A 24,670-nucleotide genomic window follows, 5' to 3' on the forward strand; every position below is an offset into this window, starting at 1 on the left:
TTTTATTTAACCTGGAAGGTTTAGTCCTTAATTCCATCCTTAACTTTGGGAATCAGTGGTAAGGTAATGAGAATACGAAAACTTACTGTCGAAGACTATGACACGTCCATCGCCTCCACATGGCTGAGTGTGATCTCCAAAACACACATGGTTACACTCTGTGCTTGGAGCATCACCGTGACGATGATAATCAAGGTCGTTGCCACAGAAACAAGCATAGCCGGATTCCATACCGGCGAGCTGAAAGAAAAAAATCCACAAATGAAAACCAGAGCAATCCAAGGGTGCAGACAATCAGAAAAGCAAGCCAAATACAATATATATTATTGATTTCTTCCCACGCAAGCAGATGCACATCTAGAACACATACTGATTCTTATTTATTTATTTTTTGCTAAGTCATTTCATTAACTGTAAAAATAAAATAGATTGAATAAGTCAGGACAAAAATTACTATTACAGGGAAAAGGTTATTTTTAAGTGTGTATATTAATACATATTTTTTAAATATTTTTTTATTTTTCCCGTTTTTTATTTTAATGATAAAGTTTTCATTATTTTAGTAGTTTTTTATGTGTATATTGTTTTTGTTTGTTTTTATTTTTATATAGTACATCGAGTTAAATCATATATATATATATATATATATATATATATATATATATATATATATATATATATATATATATATATATTTACCTTATGTATATAGTTTAGTTTAGTTTGTATAAATGTTTACCTTATGTAAAATATAATTTACCATTTTTATCTTTTGATTTGATAATAAAATATGACTGTTTGTGATGTGGTGTAATAACTTACACATCGAATAATATGCAGCTTATGCATAGAATAATAAATGATTCTATAACTTGCTGTTGATTGCATTTTCCATGGTGTTATTCGTACCTTGTATCTTTGGTTGCGGCAGAAGCTGATGCAGTTCTGAATAGTGAGTTTGTTGGAGGTCTGGTAGCCTCCAGACAGAGGTGTTGGATCACCGCTGTCCTTAAAACAGCCCAGGTTACCAGGCACTGAAGGAGAAAAAGAGGGAGATTAATCAGACAATGGGGAAAATAAGTATATATGTATATAAATATGAATATATGTAAATACTTTCATATATATATGAATCCATGGAAAATATGACACGGGCATATTGTAGAAATTTAGCAACATTAAATGCAGTAACTCAGACACACTTGCAAATCATTAACTTCCCTCTGCCGGTAAATCGTCTGGAAACGTGTCTTAAAGACTGAGGTGTTTTATGAACTATGATTAAAACAGCACGCATGTTCCTGAACAGTGTGAGAATGGAGAGTGCTGTATGTGACTAAACCTCATCCTAAGGAAATGCACAGATGGTTTCTGGGGGTTTTGTTAATTATGAACTGAATGAGGTCTCAGGGTGAGAGAACACAGAGGTCAGAAAGAAAAAGAGACAGAGAGAGGGTCTTGGAATCTAGAATATGTCTGAAAGTCCATGTCAGTGCCACTGATGACAAAACTAGAAACCATCTTGCCAACCAGCTGAAGACCATCTTACACCAGCAAGTCAGTTTAGGCCAGTTTTAACAGGGTTTCTTCAGCATGGAGAGACGTGGGAGAGCAAACACCTACAGTAGAAACCACAGAGAAAAACCTAACAACTGCATTCACAGCATAAAACCATTCACAACACCCTAGAAACCAGACAGCAACACAGAGGCATTCAGCACACACATACATGCCTTTTATGCAAAAAATAAATGGATGATTGGGATTTATTTGTGTGAACGCAAAAGTATCTGTTCTATCAGAACAGTTCTGAAGAACATTTGGATGACGATGTAGGTTAAATACTGAAAGGTTTGATTGCAGACTGGCGATAAGGATTAAAAGAACTCTCTCAGACACTCGAGAACTCATCTCAGCGCAAGTCAGCACTTGCACAGGCCTTGTCCTGCTCACTGGATACAAAGAAAAGTTTTGTTTTCAAAGGGATACAGATTGGAGCCAACTCAGGCCACACACACACACACACACACACACATTCTGCCTCTCTGAGTCTGTGAAAAGTGTTTTACTGAAATATTTTATGCTGTTTGATGAACAGTGAAATTCTAGCAGGAAAAGTCCAATAATGAAGTGCATGCAGTCAGCCAAAACACAAACACAGATTAACTACTGACAGATCATGCTGGTGAAGTACATTTCCATATAAACAAATCTCGAGTAGTTTTGTTAAAAATTACATTTACATTTATGCATTTAGCAGACGCTTTTGTCCAAAGCGACTTACAGTGCATTCAAACCCACAACCCTTTGTGCTGCTAATGCAATGCTCTTTGCATTGGCACATGATCAATTTTATCAATCTTCTGAAATCTATGTTAGTTACAATTCCTTAATCCAAAACATGACCATTTTACACCATTTTTGTGACCTTTAAAAATAAGAAGGCTGTTGTTGTTACTGTACTGTACCTTTTAGAACTATTTCTCTATAAGCACTACCATTCAAACATCTGTTGCTGAAAGAAGATTTTTAGATGTTGCCCAAAGATGTTGCTGAAAGAAGTCTCTTACAATACAGCATAAACAATAATATAGTGAAATTTAAGACAACTGTTTTCTGTTTTAATATATTTTAAAATGTAATTCATTAAATGTATATGGCAAAGCTGAATTTTCAGCATCATTACTCCAGTCTTCAATGTCACGTGATCCTTCAAAAATCATTATAAAATGCTGTTTTGATGCTCAAGAAATATTTCTTACACTTATTAATGTTGAATCAGTAGTGTATTTAATGTACTTATTAATGTCATTATGAGGGAGTTTTGCGTCATGCTCAGTAGCTCCACCCACAGTGAAATCTCATTGGTCCGAAATAAATAATTCAGTTAAACATCTGTTCTGATTGGCTGATTGATTTTTTCAAAAGAGTAAATTTAGTTTTCCTTTATGCGTAAATATATTATTCAAAATGACCGTAACATAAATGTTGGCTAGACTATAAGAAGAGTTCAACAGACAAAGACTGTGCAAAGCCTAAAACTTTCCTACTTGTCTAAACACAGACATGTACCATATAATCCACAGTCTGTTCCTCTCATTAATCAGAGTGTAAAAAACCACCGCAAACTGCAGTGTTCCTCCCCCTCGTAAATCTGGAACAATGTCCACATGAGCCGTGTTGAGTCAAACACAGGCCTGTTCTAGTGGACTGGATCCGAAGATGATCCATCGCTGCCAGTGAGGAATTTCTGGGTGGAAGACTGCATGTAATTATGATTGTTAGATAGAGGACAAAAGCCTTAATTACACTGATATGCTTTTACAGAGAACAGAATCTCATTTTACACTCTCGCATGCCTGGAGTAGAGGGGGGGAAGAGACAATTTCTCTTGGCTGTTCCTTCGCCCCTCAGTGGCAATAGCTCTCAACTTGAAAGCAGGACATTCTGCTCTCCAGGGCTCATGCAAGATTAAAGACTGCAGGTCTTCTGCTTCTGACAGAGTGATTGTACTTTACCATCAATTTATCTGTCCTTAACCTCTCATCACGCACAGGGTTTGCTCCCCCCTCCCCGATCTCTTTCACCAACACAGCTGCTGTTTTTAGTTAACTTACCTCAGAAAACTTCAAAAGAGAACTGCAGAACATACCTCATGCATTAAAGACGTGCTGAACAAGGGTAACAACTGCAAATATCCATGCTTTAAAAGTAATGCAATCGACTTCAAAGTGTAGAGTGGAATTTGAAGATTTTATAAGGCGCTTTGCTGGCGAATGCCATGGCATTACGTGTGCTAATGTGCCTCGTTTAGACTGGCTCGCATTCAGGAAAACACACACATTCACAATGGAAAGATGCAACACACTCATACACACACGTTTTTTTTTTTTTTTTTACAGCCAGGCCTGCATCTGCATCTCAACACGGAAAGAACTGGAGACTTAAATTAAACACAGTCGGGAATGTGGCTGGTTCCACTGCTGAAATGCGGAAAATTATTAAATGCTTCACAACAACACAGTGTGATATTTGATGCTACGCAGCCTCATGATGAAATATCTATTCTGTGTTTTCCTAAGGTTGCGGGTTTGACTGCTGTACGGGGCGGCCCAGGAACAATGATGACAATCACAATTGTGCTCTTGAGCAAGGCACCTGAGTTAGTTTACCTTGAATTAATTTAGAGGAAAACTATCTGCTAAATGACAACTAACAAAGAAAAAAAAACTTCCTTTACCTTGCTGTACAGGTTACAGTTTGAAAAACACATCAGATTACAATTTTATTCAGTGGAAAGTTCCAATCTTCTGAAAAATGGAAGAGACCTTTTCGTATTACAAGCAGAGCTGTTAAGTCAGCGCAATAATTTTGTATGATTAATTATTAAAAAATGCAATAAAATTAAAGCAAAAGTGTTTTTTTTTTATGCCTAAATTCACTAATAAGGAATTTTCAGAATATAGGAGAAATTTAAGAATAACCTTTATGTTTTTGATATTACTGTACAATTTTTACATTTTTCTTTGGAACAACATGCACTGAAGAATCATTCACAAAAGACCTAGAATGTGTTACAAATAAGGTCAATTTTTATATCATGTTGTCCAGTGTTGTTATTGTTAACTAAAACTATAAACTAGTGCTGTCATACGAAATATTATGCAAACAAAAACTTTTATTTTGGATGCGATTAATCGCGATTAATCATTTGACAGCACTACTACAAACAAAACATTTTCGTTAATTGAAGAAGAAAATCATTTTAATATTTGATGAAAAATTAAAGAGATTTAAGACTGATGAGAAATGTTGTCTTGACAACTAAAAATACATTTAAGCTGAAGTACTAAAATGGCTAAATAAAACTCAAATAAAAATACTTCACAAGCTGAAATGTTGATATTCATAACCTCAAATGTAAGATTTACTCCAGCTAGGGGGGAAAGTAAGTTCAGTGGGTCACTGAATGCAACCAAAACCACATATAGCATGCACTTATCAATAACTTTCCATTTCAAGCCCAGATCCTTAAATCACAAGACCACCAGTACTCATGAATTATCCCAGCTGTCTGCTTTCTCCAATAAGCCTCTTCTGAAGAGTGGCAGTTCCATTCTCATCTTCAAAAACTCTACAGAGACAGTAAATTCCACTGATATTCTCTTAAGCGCTCTAGAACTGGCGATATTGTTCAGAGAAGAAACAATGGTCTCTGGCCTTATATTGCACATCATATCTCAGCTGCGGTGAGTCATCCGTGCTTTTCACAATTTAGATTTTCATTATTGCAGGGCTTTATGAGGGTGACGCAAGAGTGATAGACGTGTCACAAGTCTGCTGAAGTGGAGAGGCAGACATAATAGCTTTCAAAAGGAGAGGGAGAGAGAGACTGACAAAAGGAAGAAGGAAAGAAACACCCAGATAACAAACACAACAACATCAAACGCTGAACTTCTTGGCAAATGCACTTGGCAGAGGCAGCGGATAAGCATGTCTGAGAGGGCCTCTCTCTTTCCCTCTTTCACTCTCTCTCTCTGTGTTATTAAAATAAGGTAATTACAGACATAAATTCAGATGACATCTGGGGTGCGTTTTTCTTCTTTCTTTTTGCAGAGGATTGTGGGTGTTTCTTTTTTTTCAAAATACATTCATAAGTTCTTTTCTGTGCCACACCCTGCTGATTCTGCCAGGAACACTTTTAGTCGAGAGCTGAGATACACTTGAGGCAGAGGGGCTGAAATAATAAAGAGACGTCTTGTTATTGCTAATCTGTCTTTCTGAATGTTTCAGCCAAACATTTTAATTCTGGCATCATTTGTTCATCACGTTTATTCACCCACATGACATTCTTTCTTCCATAGAGCACAACAGGAGAAATTGTAATAATGTGCTGGTCACTATTTTCCATGCAGCAATGATGAATAGGGATCTTGTGCTTTAAAGGATGTAAAAGCACTATAATAGTATCATAAAAGTTATGACTCTCTACAGTACACCAGGGGTTTTCAAACTGTGGTCCAGAAAGGTGAACAATTCACAGAAAAAGCATTTTAAAAAAAAATAAATAAATACATAAACACCTTACAGCACTATAGTAAGTAAAAATAATAATGTAATAAAAATTAAACATTTTCCAAATAATATCTTCTTTATCCATATAAATATACAGCAGCCTTTTAAATTTTAGGATGGTGGTCCCTCACATGAGGATGATACTATTAGGAGGATTGTGGCATCTCTGAATGATTGAAAACCACTGTTCTACATTAAAATTCAAAAGTATGGGGTCAGTAATATTTTTATTTTTATTTATTTATTTATTTATTTATTTTTTGAGAGAGAGAAATTTATACTTTTTTCAGTAATGATGGATTAAACTGATACTTCTATGAGTTTTTTAAACAAATGTTGTGAATCGAGTATATTTGAAACAAATATAAATCATAATAATGACTCATTCATGAATCAGACATCGCAACTGGTCCTGGATGGATAAATGCACCAAGGAGAACATTTTCAGCAAATAAAGTTTCATCATACAAAGTATTTATGTCTATAGAAGTTGTGCAGACTGCTTCTATTAGACTTTCAAGGTGTATCTGCATCCATTTTCAAGTTCTTAAGCACCTATTTTAGTACCCACAGTACATGGAAAAGAGCAATCAGTACAAGAGTAATCAGTTGTGTATTGCAGAAAAGAAAAACAGTAAAACAGGTTCGGAGAGTGAGTAAATAATGACATAATTTCCTTTTTCTTTTTTTTTAGATTAATAAACAATGTTAAAAGTCTAATTTTGTGTAGTCTACATAAACAAACCCAGACATAAGACTACCTCCCACCACAACAACAGGTTTATTCCACAGATGTATTCTTCTGGCTTTCATTAACACATCTACGGTCATGTCCACACCTCATGCTCTCAAGGGGTGTTCCCACTGACAGCCATTTTATTGCTGGAGGTCACTTAGTTGCCGTATTGTTGGTTGTAGTAGGCGTTTGCTTTAACATTACTGGTGGGCTGACAGTATCAATGAAAAAATCTAAATCTCTTGAAATGCCCACGATTTCTTATTATGTCCATGTACGTGGGTAGACATATAGAACAGTGAAACTGAAATTTCTGTTTTTTTTAATAGTCAGTGTTGATACAGATATTTAAGGAGCAGGATGCCTGATGACAAATAAAATAATATCAGTCATTTATTTTTTATTAGGGCTGTCAAATGATTAATCACGATTAATCACATCCAAAATAAAAGTTTTGTTTACATAATATATGTATGTGTACAGGGTATATTTATTATGTATATATAAATACACACACATAAATTATATATTTAGAAAATATTTACATGTATATACATTTATATATTTATATTCTTATATTTTATATTATATATAAATATATTTAATATATAAACATAACATATTCTTCTTAAATATATACATGCATGTGTGTGTATTTATATATACATAATAAATATACACAGTATACACACATATATTATGTAAACAAAACTTTTATTTTGGATGTGATTAATCGTGATTAATCATTTGACAGCCCTATATATATATATAAATACTATATATGAGTATATATATATATATATATTATATATATATTATATATATATATATAATATAAAAAATACTAATGCATTAATCGATTTTAAAAATCATACAATTAATTAAAATAATTAAAACAATTAAATGAAACAATTTAATGATAGCAAATAAGGTACACATACAATTTAATTAAAAATGAATTTACATTAAAAGTTAATTTACATTTTGCATTTAATAAACATCTATTTACTCAACAGATGTTAGTCAAATCAGAATTATTTGAAAACTTCAATCTTTTTGGTAGTTGCTGCATCCCATTGCTTCTCATTTGCATAAAGTTAAACTTTCTTCTACTTGACGCATTGCTTCTAACACCTACACTTAAATTATTATTTCACATTCACTGCTTTTGGGTAGAGGAGGTGTTTTAAACACCAGCAATTATCTTGTTTTAGTGCTGCACTTCACAGTTTGGTGTAAAACACCTATAAAATGACTATATTAGGCATCTGGGGTTTGGTGATTTGTTGGTAAATCATTCAAAAGTGTCCTCACATCCTCTTTTCTGCTTTTGGATTTGCTTGTCTGTCATTAATTCTAATACTAAAGTTGTTTTCCTGTTTTGGCAGGCTCCCTCCTGTTACAGACACACTTATCCAGCCCAGAGTACATGTGGTTTGGTTTAAGTTTTTTCTTCTTTTTTTTTTTTACAGTTAAGACAGCTGGATCTGCTTCAGAGTGAAATTAATTTGTTGATGTTGTGGATCATTCCATTAAAAAAAAGACTATTAATATGCTTTGACAGTGCAGCTTTGTTTATGAGGCAGGCGTTTCTAACTGAGCTTTTGTTTGTGTTATGCCGCACTTCACCCATGACCCCTGTATCTATCATACATGTAGCAAGCAACTGAGATTTATACTGGGAGAGAGAAAAAGTGAGAATCAAAGCAACAAGTCAATGGGGTCGTTACAAACATCTTGAGTATAAATCTTCAGTTGGAGTACAACATGCAAGGAACACAAACAATACCAAAGGCCCTTTAACAGGGGACATATGAATCCTGCTGCGCAACTTCACCGCATACTTTCCCATGTTGTGCATCTGCAAGGTGGCGGGCACATTGCACTAGTCATGCCTGAGGCCATGTTACGACACAACTGAAGCTAAGATCAATGCTTTTCACCGCCACGGCCTTCAGGGAGTGACTGCATGCTTAATTAAAGATTGAGGGAGGCGTTCTCAATTGAAACAGAATAATTAAAGTGTTTTCAGAGGGCAGATGAGTGAAACAACAATGAAAAGAGCTCTACAGATCTCATCTCCAATCCCTCGCTGGACCGGCCATGGGTCATGAGGTACAGTGGCCCAAAGAATTTAAAGAGACAGAAGGGAATATAAAAATATCACCTGTCTTTAATTTCCCAAAACACAAGAGGGTTCATCAACATCTGCTGAGTGTGGAAAAAAAAACAGACATTTCCGCTTTGTTGCTGTTAATGAAGATGAACCCGTATTTCATCAGTCTGCTTAGTCAGTTATGAGATAAATGATGTCATGATAGAGAGGAGGGAATTTATATAACCATATCTGTGCGTACATTTGAAGAACGCAGAGGAAAAATTTGATCTGCATTCAAGTCGCACATGCAATCATCCAACGAAGCAGATGAATCAAAAACAGCGCAACCAGTGTCATCTGAATCCTGAACAATCGACTCTTAAGGTCAGTATTTTTTAGGGAATCAAAAACATACAGTCCAACCACTGCAGCCCAATTCCTGAATGAATGACTCTTATGAGTCGGTTCTTTTTTCTTTTTTAATCAAAAACATAGAGCACATCCAGCGAAATCCAGTTCCTGAACAAAAGCAGCTTATGTATACAGTGTGCCCAGTGAATTCTGATTCCCAAATGAATGATTCTTATGAGTCGGTTATCTTTAGTGAATCAAACACATAAAGAGGTTGTACTTATTGTAAGGTTTGTTAGATTTAAATCAGTGTAGTTAATGACTGGTTGTCTATATGATAACATTTAGTTAAAGATACACTATGAGTTTTCACAGTAGCATTGTATAAAAATGATCAAAGTAATAAATTATAAAAAACAAAAAGAAAACACTATTGTATTAATACTACTATTATTTTCACTACTAACTAACATTTTTTTTTTTTTTTACAAGTACTAAAAGAATTATTAATGGAACCACTCATTGAACTGGAATTCAAAACCAGAAGTCAAAACCGGAATCATTAGATTACATTCCCAATTGACAGTGTCATGACAGGGAGGCACTGAAACCAGTCTTCTCATCTGTTATTGTGGAAGGTTAAAGAGCATATCCAAACATCACCTTGAGCCAATCATCACACACACACACACACCTGTGGTTGATAACTGAGCATGATTATTGATCAAAGGCAACAAAAAAGCACATTTAACAGGTGCTGTTGTTGTTCACTTTAAGAAAATAATGGAATGCAGCTGGTTCTCTTATGACTCTCACTTGACTCTTAACCATCCCAGTTATTTGGCACCAAACCTACATGCTGCATATTTGCTAACTATAAAAGATCCTAGTGAAAGTAAACATGTCCCATCATGTTAATATGCACATTGAGTGATTTAAATCAGCGCCACAATGTAAAAAAAAAAAGGTTGTAAATAAAACAAAAATCATTGCATGTTTTACTGGAAAATACAATTTCAGTCTTTCTAAATCAGAATGTCATATATTTAGTGTGTTAATTGCCATTTCTTTGTAATTCTTTGTGGAATTTGCATAATAATGCATAAATATGTGTATGTGTGATGGTAAAAGAGACAATAAGTCTATAGAGATGGTTAACATGATAAGACATCTAAGACAGGTTACTGTTATTCAGAGAGAGAGAAAAAAACACCTTAAAAGGGAAAAATTCTACCTCTCATACATACTGCAAAGATAAGTGTCATTTTGCACTTGACAGTGTGCCTAATGGAGATTGGGGTAAATTCTGTTCTTTCATCCCATGTAACAAATAGGGAAACGGCCTCAGGTGCATGTACGCGTGTCGGTTGTGATGCTACGATTGTGCCGACTGCCTTTTGATTTTACAACATAACGACTGCCTGGAGCTAAAAAGTCCAACAAATCGCCTTGCTTTCATTGCCAGCATTGTGGGCATCGTGGCTTCAGGGCACCACCCAAGACCCAAGACCCATCTAATGATACCCAAGCCGAAACAGGAGCATGTTGAGGGCTGTACTTGATATGGGCGATGCCCTGAAAGCTGACGGGAATCTGGGACATGAAAAAAAATAATAATAATCAGATGGGTTACAAGCCGGTACACACAAACACATTTACGGTAAACCAGATTCAAATCAGTGAGCCTAACACAGAAGACAACTGGCTGTGACAAAAGCTGTCCTAAATTTGCCTGCCATGGAAGACAATCTCAGCCTAGAGGGGCATTAGTTGGGTGGGCTTTGTTAGCTCCACTCAGGCACAGAGATAAGGGGCATCCAGACAGATTAATGTGTGTATGGCACTTTTTGGGAAATGGGTCAGTGAGTGTAATTGTGCTGGACAGTGGGTACGGCTCTTATTTGTTCAACTGGAGATGAAAAATTAAGCTAAAGCTTTAAAACTCTGAGCAGCAGGCTTCAAACTAGCATGGAAAACCAGGAATACATGTCACTGAAAAAAACAACATCAGCATCAAACTGATGGATGGCCAAATTAACATTCCTAACTAGATTTTTTAGATTTTTCTGAAGAAAAAGTGAGTTGTTTGAAAATGCTGTGCAGTTTCAAGGTGGTCTCAGTGATTTTTAATAAAGTTTAAAATGTAAAGTTAGAGACTTTGAAAAACGCCATGGAAAGGATGGAAGTTCATTCTTTTTAGTATAGCATTCATCCGTGTAGTTTAACTTTCAGCCAGTGAAAGATTAAAAATACACTACCATTCAAAAGTTTGGGGTTGGTAAGATTTTTGAATGTTTCTGAGTCTGCTTTAAATCAAAAGTACAGTAAAACAGTAATATTGTGAAAAAATTATTACAATTTAAAATAACTGTTTTCTATTTTGATATATTTTTATGTGTAATTTATTCCTGTGATGGCAAATCTGAATGATCAGCAGCCATTACTTCAGTCTTCAATGTCATATAATTCTTCAAAAAAATCATTCTAATATGCTGATTTGATGCTCAAGAAACGTTTCTTATTATTATCAATGTTAAACAGTTGTCTTAATATTTTTGTTAAAACTGTGATACAACTTTTTCATGATTCTTTGATCAATAGAAAGTACAAAAATATATTACATAATTAACTAAGGACAATAAAAAAAAAAATATTTTGAACTGACTGTATTTTCCATCCCTCACTGCATTAAATGACTTTGGAAACACAGATTCCCAAAACAATTTAAGTATATCAACCATGAATTGCTCCAGTGGTCATTAAATGCATTTTTTATTATTATTTTTTTTTTTTTACTTTTTTTAAATTGTATTTATCAACTTTTTTAACCACATTATTTCTTTTTCTTTAATTAACTGAGCTTAATTAACATGTTAAATTGACCATCCTAATTTATACATTTACTTATCATGAATGATATGCACTGTATTGAGAAGCTGTAAAATTTACAAATGTACTGGAAGTGAACTTCAGACTAAGCTCTACTGAGATACATTCCTGGTGTATGCCACAGCTGTACAGTTTTGTATTCACACTCTACCCATCCTGTGATACTATGTGTCAGCTCTTGTTTATGGGGTGTGATTAGTGAGATGAAACTGAGGAGCAGGGGCTATCAGATTACACACACACACACACACACACACACACACACACACACACACACACACAAACATTCTGTTTCTCTGCCAGTACAGTAGAAAACACGCTTAGTGGGATTATACAAATCTGACTGACAGGAAAATGAGTTAGTACTCGTACACACATGCACACACATACATGCCCGTGAGACACACACAGAAAGACTTACTCACTAATATGAAGAAAGAAAGAAAGAAAGAAAGAAAAAGAAAGAAAGAAAAGAAAGAAAGAAAGAAAGAAAGAAAGAAAGAAAAAGAAAGAAAGAAACTTTCTGCACTGATTATATGAAACAATGTTAAATACAGGTTAAATGATTAATTAATTATCAATCTAATGTTTTGCGGTAAACACAAACTTTCAGTACACACACAAACTCTTGTATATGCTCTCTGGGTGGAGATCGCAAAAACATCAAGTGATGACAAGCACCACAAACGTATCTGTGCATGCTGGGACAGTGTGATTTCTGATGGAGCAATTAGAGTCCTTTCCAAAAAGGTGGTTTTGCATATCAGTTTTATAATCCAGATGATGGGAACGCAAAGTTTTTTGGCCTAGTTCCTAATGTAGATTGTGCTCATTGTTTATTGTTCATTTCTATGTTATTTTCACTTTAAACACTTACTTTGACAAGTCGGAATATCACAGTATTTCCAGTAGATTCCATCCTCGAGATCTGCGATGTAACACCATGGCCGAACATCTCCATCTGGGTTCCTGTGCGAGAAAGACAGACTGTTAAAATCACTGTTAGGGAAGTGACAAACTTTTTGAACCAAAATAGTTCAAAAACAGTAATTTCCCCTTTTAAAAAAAGTAGTTTGATACAACAGAAGCTACTAACAAACTTGTGGCAATTTTCAGTGATTTTCTGTAGGTTACATCTTTACGCCAGTAGGTGGCAACAAATGACTTGTGTTTACAGGTGAATCTGTGAATCATTCATTCAAGTGATTTGTTCAAAAAATTATTCAAATGAATCAGTGATTTTTTTTATTAACCAGATTATTTAACTCAACTCTCTGGTTTCTCTGGCACATAAGTGGTTCCTGTGGCTCAGTGGTATTGCATTGCGATAGCAGCGCAAAAGGTTGTGGGTTTGATTCCCAGGGAACACATGTTAGGTCAAAAATGTTTGCCTGAATGCACTGTAAGTCGCTTTGGATAAAAGCGTCTGTTAAATGCATAAGGTCTATACTACTGTTCAAAAGTTTGGAGTCTGTAAAATTTTTTAATATTTTTGAAAGAAATCTCTTATCCTCACCAAGGCTGCATTTGATTAAATATACAGTAAAAAGAGTAATATTGTGAAATTGATTCCTGTAATGCAAAGCTGAATTTTCAGCATCATTCTTATTGTAATATGTTTGTGGAAACCGTGATAAATTGTAGTTATTCTTAATATATTTGAAGAAACATTTCTTGTTATTATCAATGTTACAAATAGTTGTGCTGCTTAATATGTTTGTGGAAACCGTGATAAATTGTTGTTATTGTTCTTTGATGAACTGAACACTCAAAAGAACAGCATTTATTTGGAAAGATATATTTTTGTAACATTTGAAATGTCCTTATTGTCACTTTTGATCAATTTAATGAATCCTAGCTGAATAAAAGTATTAATTTCCTAAAAAAAAAAAAAAAAATTAATAAAAAAATTGTACCAAGTTTTGAACGGTAGTGCAGCTTCTTGCTTCTTGTGAAAAAGTAGCTACACTACTATGAAAACAACTGAAAGATTGTCACGCTACTGAAAAAATGTCAAGTTAGTAGAGTCGCTGCTTTTGATTAGTTACTGCAGATAATTTAGTTCAAGCGTAGCTGTCGCTAAAGAGAAAAGCCTTTTAAAGGGTTGTCAGTCAGACAGAAACACCCCCTACAGCGGGAACCTATGTGCTTTATTGAGCCTCTTTCTCTCCCCCTGCCCTGTCCATCCAAGCATGTCCACCTCGGCGTCTACGAGAGGGCCTGGGGACGGGCTTTGTTCCTTTCCAGACAGTGACCTGCGGAGTTCTCAGGCTTTGTCTGCTTCAAAACCCCTTTAAGCTCTCTGGTGTGTACTTTAAACCTTGATGCCCAAACCCTAAAAAGCCTTCAAACAGGGTATTGATTACAACCGCACAGCCAGACGAGGGAGTGATTGGTTGATTCCTTCATGAACTGCACATTCATCATAAAAAAGTCTGACCAAATCCCCCTTCATGTGCACTACGGGTGCCCACGCCGTCAGAAACAACGATAATTGCAAGAAAAGCTATTCTTCTTGTCTTTTAGGAGTCACAATGCAACATCTCGAGCTCGACCCTGAGGCGACAGCTATCTGATTTCAGCCATTGTGAGGTGGAATCAAAAGGGTGTGCCACGGTCTTTTCTTCCCCTATCAAAAACACTTTCCAGCTTCTCTTCTTTTCTCTTTAGAACAGGAAAGTGTATTGAGTGAAGCGTCTTTTCATGTGCTTTCTTTTTTGTGTGCGGGGAAACTTAACCTTAGGTTGGAGTCAGCTAAACATCTCCCATTTTCCCTCCTTTTTTTCTTTTCTGTTGAGGAGAATAAGATCTGGCCTGCTAACAAACCAGTCTGGCTTTGGAGCCAAGTGTGTATTTCGACCATCAAGATCAACAAACCCCTACGCCTGATGGGATTTTCATTATGACTCAGTCAAGTATAATGGCTACTTTGCATAGCTTTTTTGAATAATAAATTCTCCTCTTCAGGAAAGACACCTGTTTGGAGTTGAAGTCTTGAGGGCAATTGAGGTTCAGTGGAGAAGATTAGATTATAAGAGGAATCTGTCTTGTTGGCAGACATACAGTATATAAACATACTCATACTTTGTGCCAGGTTTCTATATGGCTTTATTTGATCCAGGCTGCCTCTGGGGTCATACGGCAAGCACTTAATGGAAGTTCACACACAAAAATGAAAATTTTGTCAGCATTAATTCACCCTCATGTTGTTCCAAACCTGCATAACTTTCTATCTTCTGTGGAACTCAAAAAGTGAAGTTTTGAAGAATAGCTTTGGACACTCTTTTTAATGAAAGTAGATGAGAACTGGGACCTGCCAAGCTCCGAAATTACAAAAAAAGTACCATAAAAATGGTTCAAACAACTCATATACTACATTACAAATCTTCTGAAGCCATGTAACAGACGGAATTTAAATTGTTATGCACTGAAAGCTCTTCTTGGCACGTACTCTAAACTGTGAACAAATTGTTCTTCTGAAGGGGATCTTTTCAATGAATCAGCACACAAATCTCAATGATTCGTTCATGAACTGGACTGATCTGGTCCTTGAGTTCAACTCAATAACTCAAACATGAGTTGGCAACCATTAACAGCTCACTGGAGGGGAAGATGATGAGTTAATAACAACTGAAATTCTGATCTGTTCATCACACAAAACCATATCATATGACTATAGTCTGTTTACAAGTCATATGAATTACTTTTATGATATTTTATGATGATTACAAAGTGATTTATTAAATCCTTTTTTAAGCTTGAAAGCTGTGGTCCCAATTCAGACAGTTAATCAGTGCAGTTCAAAATTTCTCTGTTTGTATTCTGTGCAAGAATCATTCAGTTAGAATGAGATGTGATGAGTAAATGATGGCTGAATTTTCATTTTTTCCATTAACTAATCCTTTAATCTTTTTAAAAACCTCTAATCAATCACCCTCCTTCCCTCAAGGGTGAGAGCAAAGCATAGCCACAGAAAATGCAGGGCTGCAGTTCCAGACCAGATATAATAGGTTGCTTTGATCACCAAATGCAGACCTGTTTGCCCCCAAGACTCCTCAAATGTGTGGACGTGTATGTGCACATGTGTGTGTGCAAGAGTGTACTTTTATGATGATAAGTGTGTGTGTGTGTGTGTGTGTGTGTGTGTGTGTGTGTGTGTGTGTGTGTGTGTGTGTGTGTGTGTGTGTGTGTGTGTCCGGTTAATCCTGCAGGGTCAAGTCCCTTCAGTGAACGAGTAAAGAATCTCAGGGCCTTTCATGTGTTACCATAATGACTCGGACATCATCTGTCCGGACTGGTTAATGAGATGGGGAATTACCCCTGCCTTTGGAGATTTATAACCTCTTTAAGGAGATGGCAAGACTTTAGAACTGCCCCTAGTTAACATCAACCATCACCAGTGAGATCTCCCTTTGTAATCACTCTTCATATTGTGTAAAATGTCATATTATGTAAATACACAATTTTATATGTTTATACTGTGTAAACAGCCAGGGAAAGTCCAAGACCACACTGAAAATCTGGGTCTCAACATCTAAAACCTGGACATAAAGAAAAGGTTTTTGAATTCTGAAGAAAATTAAACATTGAAAAATTGAGTAAAACAAGTCTATAATCAGATCTGTAACAATGATCATAAAATAAAAAAATAAAATAAAAAACTTAAATTACCATTCTGACAATATAATTGGTCAAGTAAATATTTGTATTAAAATTGAAAGAAAGAAGCATTTTCATTAGTGCTCTTGGACATCTGGCTTCTTTCTTTCATTTTCAATTGTTTCTTGTAGACAGCAATGATAAGGAAAGCAAAGAGCCTCTTGCTTCTCAGATATTACCCCTGAGCAAATTTCCTTAGCAATTTCACGTTTCTCCTCTTGAGTTTCAGAACAGATGAGATTTGACTGAGATAACAGCAGTCAAAGTCTGCGATTAAAATGAACTCAAATGTTATTAAATTCACATTAAATTAAAATGAAATTCTCCCAAGAACAAATTATTACCAAATTACGGTATCCATCTCTTAAAGGGACAGTTCATCAAAAAATCATAATTTTCTCACCTTCATGCCATTCCAACCCTGTGTAAATTTCTTTCTTCTGCAAAACACAATTTTTATGAACAACTTCTGCAGAACACAATTACAAGTTATTCTGAAGAACATTATTTTGAACAAAAACACAATTCATTTCTCAAAAATATCTTCTTTTATGTTCCACAGAAGAAAGTAAGTCACACATAAATTACCACAATTTTTATTTTACAGTTATATATTCTTACTGTCTACAATATTAATTTCCAAAAGTATTTTAGGAGAAACACCTGAGGCAAAGTTGATACTTTATAAACAACTGAGGATCATCAACTCTTCTGAGCTATGAAAGAGCAACCTCTGCGAAATAAAAATTTCTTCTGAGTAGATAAAATCATCAGGGATCTAAGAAGTATAGAACTATGAGCTGGCATTGGTACGCTTTGCAGCAAGAGATAAATATGTGTACTTAAGGTTCATATTTTTCTGTGCAGTTTTTCACAAGCAAAACTAGAAGCCTTTCCACTGTGACCACAAATATCATTGCAACACTAATTGTGATGTGCAAGAACAATGTGTCGAGCCGTTATGGTTTATTGCAACACTCTCTCACTCCTTTTCGCTTTTCTCTTGCTCTAATTTGTTTCACTATGACTGGCCATCTGAACTGAGAGAAAAGCAGCTGTTCTTGTCTGGCCTGTGTTCAAACGCTTCTCTTTAATAACCACATTATGCACCACAATCATAAAATTTATGATAAACTTTTAAAATTCTGGCATACAGCTATTCATAAAAAAAAAAACTGGGATTCTTTAACAACAAAAGTGTTGTAAAATCTATAGTAGGGTAGAACTGAAAATAGTTTTTTCCTCAGCCACACTATTAGCCCGCTGCAGCTTACCAGTATCCAAAGCAAATATGAGCAAGGGAAATTTGCCTAATATGCTCAGAGCCATGCTCACTCAACATGGCAAACATATGCTACAGCAGGAATGAGACTCAAGTATGAGCCTGTACACGTGCTGAGATCTAGTATTATACTACTAAATCGAATAAAAACAACAAAGCAGGAAAATAAACAATCGCATCGTCTATTGTATCTATATCACACACAGCCACTCTTGTGGCGTTACATGTCGATTCAACCACAACAATTCAAGCCTGCCTCACTGAACTGACATCTGAAAGTGGATAACAAACCATTCAATTTCACAGCTAAGTAAACAGCGTAAACAGAAAATGCACAAATGCTTAACGGTTGCTTGCACTTTCGCTTAAGCTAAAGTCTTGACAGATTGAGAATGGAAAATTAAACATTTGAGTTTAAAGCAGCAACAAAAAATATATCTCAAGACTTTTAAAGTCAACATGGAATGGTTTCACAGCCCATTTTACTTCTGTAATGTTGCCCAGGCCCTCCTAACATACACCGTCATGCATAACTATTCAACAAATTCAGAAAACAAATGGATAAAACATAAAATTATATCTACAAAAAGTACTATGATGGATCCACAATACCATGGAGGAAATCAGTTGAGAACTTAATGACAGTTCTGAATGATTCAATGTGTGAGTCTGATTCCAAATCTAATTCTTGAGCAAGTTGATTCTGTTTTTGTGAATCTTTTTGAATGATTCATAGGAGTCATTTGATTGTGAATCAAACTTCATGACTCACACTGTGTTTGCTGCTGCATTCGGGAAACACTGGTGCGCAGTATAGCGACATTATATGTAACGAAAGAGCATATGGATGCATACTGTATTTTCTGACTAGATTTCAAATGATTGTACCACAATTTTATTTATTTATTTATTTATTTATTTGTATCACATTTGCAACTGTTTTAGTAACAGTCTGGAGCCCTGCATGGTGTGTGTGTTTTTTTAACAAACACAAAAATGAATAGAATACAAGCATTTGCAAATTAAATAGTACTAATTCTACACATTTCGTTTCTATTAATGGGGTTTACTTAAAACCTCAATTAAGCATTGCTATTAGTGTACTATTAAAAGTTAAGTGAGCTTTATTGCTCTATCCTTAAGGAGGTATAAAACAGGCTGTGGATAACAGGTCTGAAAGGAAGCTGATGAGATGTAGACCTTTCCGTCTCACTCTCTCCAACATTCATAGCTCCTTTTATTCACAATTAATAGGATGCTTCCTCTCAGCCCCATCTCTCAATGTTTTCATAGCTATTTTACAGCTCACAATAAAGATGAAATGTGAGGAATATTAGGACTTGGCACATCCATTTCTCTCTTACTCTCGGTCTCTGGCTCTCTCAACATGCCAAGACTGCATTTCCTCCTTTCAAGTCAAATGGCGTGTAGACAAGCCAACAAAGAGATGCAAACAGTTTATGACATCATTAGAGAAACACACACACTTGCAGCTTTCCAGAAGCATTCCTCTCTTACACGTACCCGAGACTATAAAAACATGCTTGTCATATTTTTAAAAACATACACTTGTCTCCTTTTCCCTGACTCTTGTTAACTCTTAAAAATCTACTATCCTTTTGATCAGGAGTGAACTTCATACCATATGTATATGTGACAGACTGATAGATAGATTGATTGATTACGGAATTCTGGATGATCCGAGTGCTGCTGCTGGAAGTCTACCTTGCTGTAGCTAGTCTTTAGCCAAAACCTAAAGTCTGTTATGACACAGAAAGACATTCCTATATACACAGCCAGCAGACATAACACCATGCAACCGTGTGCCTAAAATCAACACTGGTGTTCCTGACCGTGATCACCCTCTCTTCACTTAATCTCTGTCTGCCGCTCTGAATCTGGCTTTCACTTCCCATATCATACAGTCTGCTGGACCTGCACACACACACATATACAGAGTCACCACAGCACCGCTCCTCATGGTTGAACAGCAACAGACAGGCTGCATTAAAGCGATTGTCCGCATAAAAATAAAAATACTGTCATGTACTCACCCTCATGTACATTCTTCCTTCTAATAGAGTACAAAAATATATATAGAGAGAGAAAAAGATATAGGGTGACATTTCTCCAGCCTGGCCAAACTTGTTATGTAGGTCTGTTTAGATCGTTTTTAAAATAGTTTTGGGCTTTATTTATGGACTTAGACTGGGAGAATAGATTAAAACAGCTAAGACCAGCAAATAAGGCTAGTTTAAGTGTTTTTCTGTGTCCAAAAAAGAGAAAAAGAGAAAAATCACTATCAAAGTACCACAAAAGTATTCCAAACAAGTCGTATTCCTAGTCACAGATTAGTGTTTAATGGAAAAAGAAAAATCGTATAGGATCAAATAATAAAGAAGTGTACACAATAACATGATCTTTTTTTGGGTGAACTAACCCTTTAAGCATTTAAAAGAGTATGGCAGTAGCATGCTCTTACATGCCATCTCTCATCACCTTCTTTGTGTTTTCTGATCCCACTCCAGTTACTATCGTCAGTCCGAGGAATGACATAACAGCTGAGGAAACTGTGAGAAACTCTAAACTCCAAAAGATTTAGAAAATACTGCTACTCAGCCAGAGTTGGTTGAAATTGACAAACTTTATAAACAGTATAAAGCTGAAATATTGTGTTACACGTGTGCATGAACCCAGATAGCTTCATCATATCTGTGATTAGACTCCGGTCAGATTACCAGTTTGTTTATTACAAAAACAGGTCTATGACAGTAACGTTTTGCTTCTTGCATTGTGAGTTAACTTGTCTAGAATAAAGAAGGTGAAGATAGAAAGAGGTTATCGGTCATCCACAATGTCGCTCGGCTGCGGTTTTTTTTTTTTTTCTTTTTCAGGACAGAGGGATTTGGGGCGACTTTGCAAATGTAAACTCTTCAAGCCCTGCTGAGTCCACATAATGACAGGCACAAAAAAATAAACCTACACTCATGGACCACAGTCAAACACTGCAGTGTGAATTACTGAGAAACAATTTGAGTGCATATGCTTCTCTCCAAAAACATGAAACAAATTCAGAATAATTTAGTATGCTGGTATAAGGACTAAATCTGTGTTTAAGATGCTTATAGATATAAATACAGTTTATGGTCAAAGACAGAGAGACTTGAATGAATAAAACATCTGTAATGTTGAGGATGTGAATGTTTTAGACTGTGGCGACACCGTGACACTCTGACACTGAAGAATGTATCAATAAAATTCTTATAACACATCGCCAAAATCACACAATGTCTCTTAGAATTTTGCAACAGTGTCCCTCTTGGTTGTTCTCTCTTAAAATGTATTCTCTTATTTAAAGGAACAGTCCCCCTAATCATTCAGAAGATTTTCTTACACTTTCTCTGACATGTTGGTGTTATAGCTTTCACTTGGATGTTATAAGTTGCACTGAGTAAATACAGCTGGATAAACCAAAAACTGTGTCTGTCTTCATTTCAGACTGCAAAGCAACAAAATGTGATTATTTTAAAGGGGGGTAATTCTTTTCTATGCTCACTGTGTGTCTGTGTGTGTGTGCGTGTGTGTGTGTATAATTTGTAAAAAAAAAAAAAAAAGCTAATTTATTTCACAAAAATTGTTGTACCGTCCCCTTTACTTAACATACACATAAATTGTAAGAATATGACTAATGCTGGTGAATAAACAGCCTAATAAAAATAAGCTAAGACAAAATAACACAAAGTGTTGACCTGACCTGCAGAAGTTGTGTGGTCCAAGACCTCCTTCTCCATTGGGGTATTTAATGGTGTTGTATGGATGCTGGAAAGTCTCATTCCAGAAAAGGCATGGCCTCCCTCCTTCCAGGCTTGTTTGGTTCTGTCGACCTCTGTAGTCCTCTCCATTTGCTGTATAACACTCTGAGAGACACAAGAGAAAATATTCTTTCAATCCAAATGTTCCACAGAAATTTTACAAAAACGCAACACATTTTATCCAGCATACTGTGGTTAGCTAGTACAAACAGACAGAAATATTCAGAAATCTTCTTAAATTATTTGATAGAAATCCCATACTAATTTATAATGATTTTATAGAAACAATACATTTAGAAAATAATGTAGTTTGGTAGAAATTGTGGTTATGGTAATTTTAACTTTTACACTTAAACTGTTATAGTCAGATGTTATTGCATCTGTTAGCATGCAAGTCTGCTGTCCCAGGATGAGTCATAGTGCTGCGGGGAAGGGGGAGGGGGTGAATAATTATAACGGAAGAAATAAATCAATTATGATTCAGGTTTCCGATTCCAAAATTGCATTTGTGTGGTATGACCTGTCTGCAAACTAAATACGTAAGAGTGCGACAGTCGGGTGAAATGACAATTGTGTCATTTACCCTTCTCTCAACTCCTGGCGAAAGCTAAACTGCGACAAAAAAGTCTGGAAGGCAACCATATGGACCATTTTCCCAACCAAAAACAACAGAGACCCAGGACTTATGCGCAGTCAAAATAATCAAGAGGGTAACTATTCCATCAAAGGGTATCTGTTGGCATTTCTAAGCTCTAGACTTCAAAGCATCTCATTTGGACTGAGTTCTGGTTTGAATGAGGAAGCTGGTATGTGGCAAGAGCGTGGATTTAAACCCTGGCTTTCATGGTACCTCAGAATCTGATAACATCTCCATTCTGATCTGCTTTCCAAGATCTCCAAAAGCTAACAAAATGAAAATGTGCAAAAATACCATCTTATATGAATATTATTAATAATAATAATAAGCAACCTAGATTTTCCAATTCCATTGCTATGTGGCTAAGATGCTCTGGGTGGTTGCTTACTGGGTCAAGTCAAAAAAGCCCAAATTCTGGTCCCCAGATATTTCACACTTAAAAAATCAAGGTGGGTTTCAAAGCAATGCCACAGAATAACTATTTTTAGTTCCCCAAAAAAGATTTCAGAACCGTTGAAAAATGAAAGATTGTTTATGAAATGAGAATAGCCTTTATTTTTAAGGGTTTATGGATATTTTTCACTCACGCAAATGAGTGAAGTATTGCAGACATTTCCAGCGTTTTGGAACACAGGGAAGATTCTGAGATAATTAGCCTCTGTTTTCCAAGGAGAGTTGCCTAGATGTACCACTGATGTGGGTCGAGCCCTTCCTTCAGGGGATGAGTAGGGCATCATGCAACAAATCAAAAAACCACAAAACCTCCCTAAACAAATTTCCTGAATGCCATTAATCAAATGCAATTAACATACTTCAGGCAGGACCGCCTCAAGTGAGTGCTCACTTTTGATTTGTGCGAGGCTTGCTCGCCTCAAAAAAGGGCAAATGCTTTCTGGTGGCTGGCTCTGAAAAGGCACATTCGAGCAAACAGACACAGGGTGCAGCCACATATGTGGTAGGACATTTGCACTGCTGCTCGCACAACTGAAACAGTTGTATCCAATCAGAAAATACAGCCCTAAAAGCCGCAGAACACTTGGACAGTGTCCAGGCAGCACTGTGGAAGTCATGCTCGCTGGAATCAAGAAGAAAGAAAACCAGGTCTCATTAAAACGTGAAATGACAGGCTTTGCTTTTTGGGTGTCATGTAGATTTTAATTAAAGTCATGCAGGTGGCAAGACTCAGAAACAACCCCCACTGGGACATGTTTTTTTTTTTAATAAGCTAAGTTTAGTCTCAATTTTAATATGTGATTTGCTCAAATTGTATGAACTCTCTGAGTTAAATGGACAGATTGGATGTGCTTCTTTAAAATGGTGTTGATTATAAAAAGGTTACGGTTAAGCTTTATAGCAACATTCATTTATGGATTTTGACTACCCATTCATCTCAATGATGGGTAGTCACACTTGCAGTGATGGGTAGACACACTTGCAGTGACAGACTTAGGCAGCAGACTGACATTCATAAAGGATGGCAATAAATAATGAGTGACTGGATGGTGTTGTCATTCCGTTAGGGGTCGGTCCATGCTTCTGCTGTTGCATGAAGCTCAGGGAGTTTACGGCACATTGGAGAGTCACACATCTCCCAAAGCAATCATGATTTCCTCTTTGCAATCTTGGACAGAGTTACTGTCAGCCAAAATATGCATTACTAATGGGATGGACGTCCTTCCTACCCTCTCTCTGCACAACATAGGACTCATTATTCCTATTTATGCTTTGCAATGCTCAACTGCAAAAGGCAAAAGTCACCTGAAGAGCAACTTTGCTGCCTCTGTGATGAGAAATAAACCTCTGCTGCATATCGCCGTTGTATTGGGCCACAAACCGGCAGACATCTTGCTGCTGTGGCTAACCTCGGCAGAAAAGGTTTCCAGACGGGATGGCTGAAATAAGAAGGGCCCGAGGAAGGGTAGCAATTATCAGCAACTTAACTTGATGTGGTCGGGAGGCATCGTTAAGTTGCGGCAGTGTAGGGAAGCAGCGAGTAGACTGGGAAGAACCAGATAAGAAGGTCCATCATTGAGATGAATGGGTAGTCAAAACCCAGTGTGGGTTGCCGGGCGGCGTTCAAAGAAACACAGTTTTTGGAAAAAACACAACCATTTGCACTGGCATGTTCCTG

General features: G+C 36.1%; 1 protein-coding gene across 2 annotated transcripts in view; it reads right to left on the reverse strand.

The window, feature by feature from the left end:
• kremen1 (kringle containing transmembrane protein 1) overlaps window positions 1-24,670 on the reverse strand; it is a 55,221-nt gene that overhangs the window by 5,083 nt on the left and 25,468 nt on the right. For both annotated transcript variants that reach the window (XM_042753543.1, XM_042753533.1), the window contains exons 2-5: window positions 21,845-22,007; window positions 13,027-13,118; window positions 910-1,034; window positions 87-240 (exon numbers count right to left, since the gene is read on the reverse strand). In XM_042753543.1, coding sequence (XP_042609477.1) covers window positions 87-240; window positions 910-1,034; window positions 13,027-13,118; window positions 21,845-22,007 — 534 coding nt within the window. The remainder of the gene's footprint in view (window positions 1-86; window positions 241-909; window positions 1,035-13,026; window positions 13,119-21,844; window positions 22,008-24,670) is intronic.

The sequence above is a fragment of the Cyprinus carpio genome, chromosome A5 (genome assembly GCF_018340385.1).
Source record: "Cyprinus carpio isolate SPL01 chromosome A5, ASM1834038v1, whole genome shotgun sequence".
Classification (NCBI taxonomy): Eukaryota; Metazoa; Chordata; class Actinopteri; order Cypriniformes; family Cyprinidae; genus Cyprinus; species Cyprinus carpio.